Source organism: Tenrec ecaudatus, chromosome X (genome assembly GCF_050624435.1).
Source record: "Tenrec ecaudatus isolate mTenEca1 chromosome X, mTenEca1.hap1, whole genome shotgun sequence".
Taxonomy (NCBI): domain Eukaryota; kingdom Metazoa; phylum Chordata; class Mammalia; order Afrosoricida; family Tenrecidae; genus Tenrec; species Tenrec ecaudatus.
The window spans coordinates 86,564,239-86,574,226 of record NC_134548.1 but is presented as its reverse complement, the minus strand read 5'-3'; the positions used below and the strand labels follow the sequence as shown (position 1 = coordinate 86,574,226).

Below are 9,988 nucleotides of genomic sequence, written 5' to 3'. Positions count from 1 at the left end.
AAGATTTGTGGATTATTTAACAGCTACAAGATAGATAACTACAGTAAAGCCAGTTTTAATATTAAAACCCAAACTCTTCCTTTGTTCTTAGAGAAATTAAATCTATCTTCTATTGGGCAGAGTCAATGTATGAGACAGTTGGCATGGTAAACTGGTTTCATTATAATTTGAGACCAAGTCATCTAGCGTCAATATTCAGTAGTAGGTTATCATATCAAACAATGTATTCACTGAGTGTATTTTGTAGCCCACAGTCACATCAATGAAAGATTCTTATAGTATACATTGAATATTATAAACAACTTCTTAAGAATATTTGGGAAAGCACTTTAAATGCGTAGCATAGCAATACTCTCCAGTGATGACATTTCTTTAGCTACAAATAAAGAAAGCACATGCTTACATGTAATTAGTTTAGGAATATGAATATACCATTAAACACAGTGGTCAATTATTGGATGCCAATAAGCATGATTCCCTTTGCCTTCTCGAAAAGAAAATTGACTGTCATCATTCATTTTGGGGTGGTCTGCACCATTTACCAGTCTAGGTAGTATAGGGAATTTGTACCTATAAAGTCCATAGGAAGGGTAGAAAGAACAACCAAATACTTTCTGAGCAATGGAGGTTTTGGGGGAAATGTATCTAGGTGTCTCTAATGTATGCAATATTTGATTGACAGAATTAGGCACTTTTAGCCACTGTCCACTGAAGTTTTCAGATAAATCATTTTTTGAATGAGTGGCCCCCAGGGAAGATAACATGGGCATGTGCATTATGAGTGGGACTAAAGACTGTGGAGTGTTGCTGCTTGATAAATTTTCAGAAAAAGGCAAGACAAGAGACTGCTGTTGCCAAAAATTAGCTGGGTAAATCTTGTAGCAAAGAGGCAGATTGATATTGTGCAGAGATGCCTCCAGACAGGACATTCCAAGGCAGTTTGGAGGTAAGTAACACGTAGGCGGGGAGCAAGGTGGAGAAAGTATGGGATTCAAAGGAGTGGGAGGCTCTCCACTAGAAGTCACTGGAGATGAGCCACTGAATCCACCTGTGAATGACAATCCAGGCAATGAATAATGAACTTCATATTCCTACTGAATTAGTGATCATTCGTATAGCATTTCTATTCTATTCTGTAAGCATTCTCAGTTCATAGTTCTTTTAGTTTCTTTTGGAAAAGACATAGTTATTATCCTGACCAAAATTGAATCATACTAGAACTACTCTGATGTATCACACATTGAACATTTACTAATCTCAAGGACTTTGGTAGGAAGTTGAATTATATTTAGCTAATGAATTACAAAAGAAGTCTAATTATAGTGCCAGCTCGATTCAATTATATATACAAGTGGAACTAGCATTTTATTTTTTAAACATAAAAATTTTACTAACATGAGTAATTGACTGAGCTGAATAAATTGGTTTTTGGGGATTTATACATGATTTGGTCTGATAAAGGAACCCTGGTGGTGAGTGGTCAAAGGACGCAACTACGACCAAAAAGACAGGTAGTTTGGAAATACCAGCCACTGTGCCTCGGGTATAGCCTACACTGTTGTACAGATATTCTATGACTTGGAAGCAACTTGATGGCACTAGGCTTTTCAAACAAAACAAAATACACTGCTATAGGGTCAATTCTGACTCGTAGCGACACTATAGGACAGAGTAGAGCTGCCACTTTGGATTTCCAAGGTTATAAATCTTTACTAGAGTAGAAAGCCTCAACTTTCTCTTGTGGAGCAACGGGTGGGTTCAAACTACTGACCCTTGGATTAGCAGCCCAACATGTAACCCAGTAAGCCACCAGGGATCCAGTCTGGTAAAAGTCAGTGAACTGGAAACTGATATTACAGAAATGAAAATCGCACATATAAAAGAAATAGATAGTTTTCTTTTCTGAAATAACTAAGGAGGAGTCTCTCTCTCATGGTGCACCATATGAAGAATTAAAGATAAATTTTCAGAACAAGGAAACACCCAGATGAGACTGAAAATGTTCATTTTGATATTGTCAAGTGATCTTTCATAGTTATCTACAATTTATAAAATTAGGAATAATCATAAGGAACAGGAAAATCTGAACTCTAAGGTTTTTGTTTTTAATTCAATCAGACAATTTGCTCTTGATTGAATTTGATAAAGTGGTTTTGCTTGCTTTGGTGTTGCTGTCATTTGTCTTAGCTATTTTCAGTAGGTAGATACAACCTAAACCTTTATCAATAAGCAGCAATTATCCCTGCAATAAAATAATAAAATATTGTTTTTAAAATTGGGACCCTTTTCTTTGAAAAATGAGATTATTCTGGACATATTAAACAATTAAGAAGATGGTGTATTTAAACTTTTACAATTGAGATAATCTTTACTGGTTTCATTATTAATACACTCTGACCTGGCTATTTTAAAAACATGCTACCTATGTATAATTATCTCAAGTGATACTGTCAAATAATGGTTCATATTTTGATATGAAACTCCCTAAACCTCATCAATGCTGTAAATTCAGTGAACTGTTTTCAGCAAATGACTAGACTTGTGCTATTTACATTTCAGCTGATTACTATGGAGTCCTATAATGGTCAATTTAACTATAATATGAATAATTTACTCAATAATTTTATCTTCAAATTAATATTCAAGGACAAACAACTTCAATGGATTAAAGACAGAAGTAAATAATGTTATGCTGCTTGCAAATGAAGACTCATTTATTGTTACAGTCCTGCACCAGAAATCACGCCTTATCTGATTATTATTTAGACATGTGTACACCACCTGAAAACATACACTTTACAAATACTTTAAAAATGCTGGTAGAAATTAAATTAATTTTGATGACTTAGTGCTGTTTTCATTATTTTCTGTGTAGCCAAAGGAAAATCATACCTAAATAATGGTGTACTTTACTGGAATGTGTGCTGAGAGTTTCTCACAAAATTGAAAATGTTTTAAAAATATCTAAAATATGGCCACCCATGCACAAAATTCCGATCCCAAAGAATATGAGTGAGATGCTGATGAATCCAGATGAGCCCTGGAGATCTCAAGACATAAGACAACTCAGGAAGACTGAAGTCAGTTAATCCATTCCTACCACAACTCTGCTCTTTTTCTTCAGACCAGCTACCCTCTGCTCCCTTTGTGCCTAACCTACCCATCATAGTAAGTACATGCACACACTGCTTGGGAACATACATTTTCTAATATGTGCTCATTTCCCTGTGGTGGTGCAATAGTTAAGTTTTGGGTTACTAATCAAAGGGGTGGTGAGCTGAACCCACTCAGTTGTTCTGCTGGAGAAAGACACGGCAATTTGCTCCTATAAAAATTCAGCCTAGAAATCTTAAGGATAGATTTACTCTGACATCAGGAGTCATTACAAAATTGACATAACAACAGTGTTTTTCACAAGGGTTCTGGTTGGTGATAGATTACAAACACATAAAAAATTTAAACTTAAGGCTAGAAATGTGCTTACTTGGTGTGTCTGTAGCAAAGCTTTTAAAATCCAGAGTGAGAGAAGTCCTCCATGAGTAGGTCTCTAACAGACCATCCAATACACCCCTACAAAAGAAACTCAACTTTCAGTAATGCCAGAATTTAATTCCTGAAAGTAATCATTTATATAAACTTTTGGTTTTGCTATAGGTTTAGGAGTAATGGTCTAAAATGTTTTTTTTTTTTTACTATAGGAAGACTTCTGAATAACATCCAGTTGATCCTAGAAATCTAGAATAAGGATTACCTGAAATATTGATGGGGGAAGGAGGTGGCAAGGTTTTGGAGACAAAACATCTGAGCTTCATTCCTACTACTTATTGGATGTGTAAGCAGGTCTCTGAGCCTGTGAATCTCAGTTTCTTTATCTTTAATTCGTGAAAATTGCTGCATAAATATCAGACATGATAGCTAATGCGTTGCTTACCTGTTTCTTCCAGGATCCCTAAATCCTTTAGCAAAAGGATTTCTGTCTATTTTCAGTTTTGTAATCTAGGAATTCAAAAGACATAAAGTCAGTGCTTTCAGTAATAACATTGTCACCATTACTTATCATGGTTACAACCACTTTCTAGCTTGTAATACAGAACTTTATGTACATGTAAGCATATTGCTGAATCAAATTTGGAATGATTAACTCCTGGCCACCTTGATTTGCTCTCCTTTCTAAGGATAGTTCTACAATTCAGAATCAAATTTGCCTTTATGAAAATGCATCCGAATGATGAAGGCTTTCAGTGGTGCAAAACACAATCCATAAAGTGCATCTTGCCTCCATCCCACTTTTCCCTCTGGAGCAATACTGTTCTTTCCTTACCTGCTGGTTTTGGTAGGCAGTCACTGTGGTGAACTCAGTTTCTTTAAAGGAAAATGTTTTAACTCCTTCGGTAGGCAGGGAGTGAATCTGGGACAGGTCAACCCTGTTGTCCTGCTCCATCACGTGCACACGGGGCTTGTACTTATGCATAGACTGCAGAATGATCTGGAGGTGAAATGGTCAAATGCTGCCCTCCGAATGTTGTTCCCACTCTCATTACCACCCCCTCAAGTAAACGCACACGCAAAAGTAAGGATAAATCAGAGGCTCTCTAGTAACCACAAATAAAGCCCCTTTCTTGCCATTTAGTGCCTTATGAGGAATGGGTTTCTGTAGAGAGGTACTGCCTTATCACAGGGGAATAGTGATTCCATTTTCAGATCAGGCCCTTTCCTGCTTCCCAACATAGGTGCCCATGTGGTATAAAAGTGTCACTGGGACCTGATGGCGTGCTAATGGCTCCTTGGGTGTTTACTGGTGGGTTTGGACTTGAAGAACAACCTTCCTACATCCCCACTTACTTCACTTTTGTGGGCCTCTTACTCTGTCTTTTGGTGACTGGCACAGGGCAAGGCAAGTTAGGGGGCAAGTAGTACCTGGAAAGAAGGCTAAAGGTGGATACTACCTGAAAAGGGGCTATGGTATGTAGATGTGGGAGGGAAGGTTTCCAGGGTACCTTGTTTGCATCCTCCCACCATCGCACCCCACTCCAACACACCCCACATCCCTCCACACGACAGGTCCCCATTTGACAGAACAGACTAAGGGAATGTTATTAAAGTTCAAAATAATTTCATGAGTGGGCAGAGAGCCCAGGAAGCATTCCCCCACCCCCACCCCCACCCATTCTCTCAGACCAGGCATCTTGGTTTAGCAGGTTTCCTTAGGTCCCCAAACTCCCATCTGTCACCACCCACATTCCCAATCATCTTAGATGCTAAACTAAGCTCCTGGGAGATTAAACCGTTATTTTGTTGATCAGCCCAGGACTTGGACATTGCTGAGAGAGCACAGCGTGAGCCTTTGTGAGGACAGATAAGTCTCATGCTCACATACATGGCCTTTGTCATCCATCTCATTGTTGGTGAGTTTCATTCGATCAAAACTGATGGTCTGTTGCATCCAAGTCGCTCCTGAACAAGGTGAGTCTGGGTGGACATAGATCCTGGGCGTGATGCACGTGTGGTCAGTACTCCCAGCCACCATCCACTGGGAGCTATGGTAGACATATCTGAAAAGGTATGGGTGATGGCATCAGGCATGGTTGACCAAAGCTAGGAGCACAGAAGACAGGCTGCAGAATTCGGGTCCAAAGGGAGGTTGGTAAGTTTTGCTCCTTCCTAGCAAGGCAGAGATGCTACCGGATTTCCAAAAGGATGGTCAGGGTCAGAAAATCAATGATAAAAAAGCATATGTCATCAAAATTAAAAAAGAACTACATATAAGGAGTTTAATGTGCAACTCACTGATTTGATAAGATAGGCTGTGCAACTACATAAGATATGATTTTCTTTGTGTGTATTATATTCTACAAATGAAAAGGAAATTAAATTTCAATATATATGAATAAAACAAAAAAATAAGTTAAATTCTAACTTAAGAAAGACAGAGAGAAGGATCATAGCCTTAAAAACCCACAAAATTCCTTACTCACCAGACCTAAACATTGGTCTGAGTGGCTCTAAGAGGGGGAACAGTAAAAATTAAAATGACTTGGATTCTTTAGTGACATACAAGTTGGTTTCAAACAAACAACAAAAATGGAATAAAGTGCAAGGGCGAGTGAAGGGTCATGGGACATGGGAGTCTGGTTTGCGTTTCCTCACAGGAACCAGAGAAAAAATTGATTTAACCCATTATACACTGGAAAAAGTGCTGGGGGGAAAAATCCACGTGTGTCCAGCAGGAAACAGAGGGGTGAGGTGGCTATCTGCACAGGCCATAGCCTTCAGTCTTCACGAAAGTACTTTCACCAACAAAACTTCCAATCTCAAATCCTATTATGAATTAGGGTTCGTGGGGCCCTGAGGCTTGTTTTTGGAGTGCTTCCAAGATCAATCTTTTGCAGCTGCATGCGGCATTCCCCAAAGTTCAGCGCAGTGGCCACTCAAAAAGCAAACAGCTTATGCTGCCGTTTCAAGGTTGGGGTCCTTGCAGGCTCTTGACATGTGCTGCCTTCATTTCCCTCTCAGCTAGCACTGAGGAGAGGCAGGCTCTGACCTCTTCCTCTAGCACACACCTCTCCTGAGCAGGCAGCTCCCACACTCCTCTAGAAGCTCCTGAATCAGAGCAGTTCTGTGGGCCCTTGGCTCTGGGCTGCCTCCCCAAATACCTTTTAGCTTCAGGCCAATTCCGCCGATTTGAGCTTGCTTTAAACCATGGTTTTAAATCGATAGGAAAGTGCACACCTACCCTCGGGGACATTGTGAGTAATTCAGTTGGAGAAACTGGGGAGACAGGAATTACCAACACGAGGATGATAACTGCTGAAATGGTCTAGTCTTGTGTAGCAAATTGGGGCATATTTTGGGGTACTAGCTGGGGCTGCAGGGCCTCAGAAGCCCGGGATCCACTTTGCGTTTGGGGAATTTATCTCAAAAGTCCTCCAAGCTGCTTTCCTCTAGGTCACTGGAGCTTATGGTGCTACGCATACCCCTCAGCTTGCACAGCAAAGTAAAACAACCAGTAGACTAGAAGCTTGGGATATTGCTATATTGAAACTCCAATTCCATCCTCTATTGGAGGAGTGCGAGGAAAGGAGAAAAAGTCACCTCTTCCCTCGGTTGAAAACTTAGACTTGAGCAAGAGTATTCAACTCCAGAAGTGTAGGGAAAAGTAAATCCCTCCCTCCTTGCTGGATTTTTCAAGATACAGATCTCATATTTTTAGTCCCTGTCCCCAGCCCATGTGTGGTCTACAATACCCTTATATGGCCCAGTTACCTATAGCGTTTGGAATCCACCGGCACAACATCAATGGCCAATGAGTATTGCTTTCCTGGGTCCAACCCTTTTACTTTGACCCGAACACAGGGAAACATCCGCCTGTGGGAGAGAAGACAGGGACTGATCAGAGTGGTTTTTGAGACGCTTGAAGGGGCAGGGTCCTAGAGAAACTCTGACTCCACTACAAAGTGCAAGGATACCTTCCCATCCCAAGCTGAGTTTAGGGTATGGCAGTGTCTGTAAGCGGAAAACTTGTTGGTTTGTATGTCAAGGAGACGGATTGATAGAGCGGCTACTGCAATGCAAACACACCTAGGGATGAATGAGAGGCTAGTGCAGTGTCGCATTCCGCCGTTCATTAGGTCACAATAACTGGAAGCCACTTCGGAAGTAAGTAATTGACAACAAATGTCACCGATTCAGTTCGAGATTTCTGCGTTTACCAAAATATTCTTACTGTAAGGCAAGCTAAAGGTTTGGTACTGGCACTCTGTCACCTTACTCTAACAAAAAGCTAAGGGGAGAAAATAAGAAAGGAAACACTGGACTTCAGATTTCAGCCCTCCCCAGTATTCGGAAGCACATTTTGTGAGGCAGACCCGGCAAAGACTAAGATCAGGAAAGCACACACACACACACACACACACACACACACACACACACACACACACATCTCCCAGCTGCCATGAAAAGCTTGCCCCACAGCCAAGGTCGGCTAGGAGAAAGATGCCCCTGAATGGGCCTGGGCCCCGGAGCTAGTTAGTGGCCGTGAGGTAGAATATTGAACACTGCTAACTCGAAGGATAACAAGGAGAGGCCTAATCCTCTCCTAAACCTGTGGGGTTGGCATCTGGCAAGTGCCTAGACTTACCTATTTTTAGGGATAAATTGCACAGATAGTAGTATATGGGGTAGTGACTTCTTGATGTCACAGTGAATAGGAAGGAAAGGGTGAACCACTAATTTAAGCCAGATAAGTCTTGGACTGATTGCTTAAGAGACAGACACTTTCTAATTCTTGTCGGGGAGGTGGGGAATGGTAGTAGAGGTTGCTAAAGCTTGAGGGTGGAGGCAGGGACCCTATCTACCAGGTGGGTAGGGGACTGCATATTTCCCGCGCCTATTTTGTGCAGGGCTGATCCTGAAGCCCTTGAACAGCTTGGATAGAGCCAAACCTGCCCGCCCTGGTAATGATCATCTCGGTCCCAATGTCGTGAAATATGTTCCACAGCTCGGATCCTTGAAGCTCCACGTGGATAGCATCTCTCTCTTCCAGACTTCCGCTGAGGCCATCCTCGTCCTTGTCCGCAACATCATCCTCGCATTCCTCTTCGTCCTTGGCACGCCGGCCGCCGCCCCCGCAGTTGCTGCCGCCACCAGTGAACAGTATTGCAGAGGGCTCTAGTTTGGGTCGCTTTTGAGCTAAACACAGAGACGCCAAGGGTTTGAGATCGCTTTCCAGTTCGAGCACCACCTTGCTGGAGCCTGCATAAAGGCAGGCTGGTTTGTCCCTTTCCTAGAAACCTTGGCCACAAATACCCAACCTTCTGCCTACACCCCCTGGAGCCTTGTAATGAGCTAAGAGGGCTCATTTGGCACTCTGGAAAAATACGCAGCTATTTTGAGACCGGCCCAGCCTCATTTTCCCCGGAAGACTTCCTGATTTGGAAACTAGTTCCCCCAGGGATCTGAGGACTTGCGATCATTCCTCCCCTAAGGGGCAGCCACCTCTTCTGGTTCTCTGTGCTTCTCAGAGCTTAAGGGAGCCTCAATTCTCCACAAGCTTAGGGGACCCTCCACTTTCCCGGAAAGAAACCGCAGCCTTCCAGCCTTTAAAGAACAGAAACTGCCACAGGAGTTTGGTAGCCGAGGTGTACCCTGGCTCTGAATGCAGCTGCACTTCAACTAGACAAGGGCATCCTGTGGCAGGGCAAGCCACCCAGCCTCAGCACTGCCAATCAGGCAGAGCAAGTCAAAGGTCGGGTTTGCGAAGTCAGAGGAACAAGGGCATTAGGCTGTGAGGGTTACTTACCAGGCCATTCACTCTTCTTGCCTTCTGAGCAGTACCTCTTCCACTCCTTGCCATCCTCTTTTCCCTGGAGCTCAGGCTGGGATTTCTCTCTCGGCTCTGGCAGTTTTCTTTTGTCGAGTTTCCCTACCAAGACTTCCACTGAGAAGGCATGGGCTCTGGAGCTCAAAGCCATCCCTGGAGAAGGCAAAATGAACCTTGCCCAGCAATGTTTATGGAAGTGCGTCTGGGGTAAGGAGGGAGAGAGGAGATGGGAGAGAGAGCACTGACGATAGGTAACGGTGAGAAAGCTGGAAAAAAATACCCAAGTCCAAAAACAAAATAATGATTTCTGGAGGAAAAAAAACTGTATATACACACGTATGTATCTCTCTTCGGATGTACGGAATGAAAGGAGAGAAACAGCAAACCAGTGAAGAGCTTAACTTCTTTTCTTTTGCAGTCTTCTCCCTCCCAGTGGACATTTGTAGAGCCTCCGTCCTCAAATCCCTGCTTTCAGGACCTGGCAGAGTGTGCAGAGATTGGCAAACGCAGGCTTTTTAGGGAGCAGACCTGCCTCCAATAGCAGCCTGGGCTGCTCGGATTGGGAGATAAGGTTGCACTCCAGTGAGTGAATACAGGCTGATTGCAACCTCCATTGTTTGTTTTGGAAATTGTTGGAAGCATAAAACCAAGCCTGAGTGGCACTTCAGA

At 42.5% G+C, this 9,988-nt stretch overlaps 1 protein-coding gene across 1 annotated transcript; it reads right to left on the bottom strand.

Moving 5' to 3' along the window:
- Positions 1-434: 434 nt before the first annotated feature.
- TBX22 (T-box transcription factor 22) lies at positions 435-8,539 on the bottom strand. Its single transcript, XM_075539476.1, has 7 exons — positions 8,442-8,539; positions 7,264-7,365; positions 5,378-5,552; positions 4,322-4,486; positions 3,932-3,996; positions 3,485-3,570; positions 435-1,048 (listed from the first exon to the last, which is right to left on the bottom strand). Exons 1-7 carry the CDS (start codon positions 8,462-8,464, stop codon positions 435-437), a joined length of 1,230 nt encoding a protein of 409 aa, XP_075395591.1. The 5' UTR covers positions 8,465-8,539.
- Positions 8,540-9,988: the final 1,449 nt, after the last annotated feature.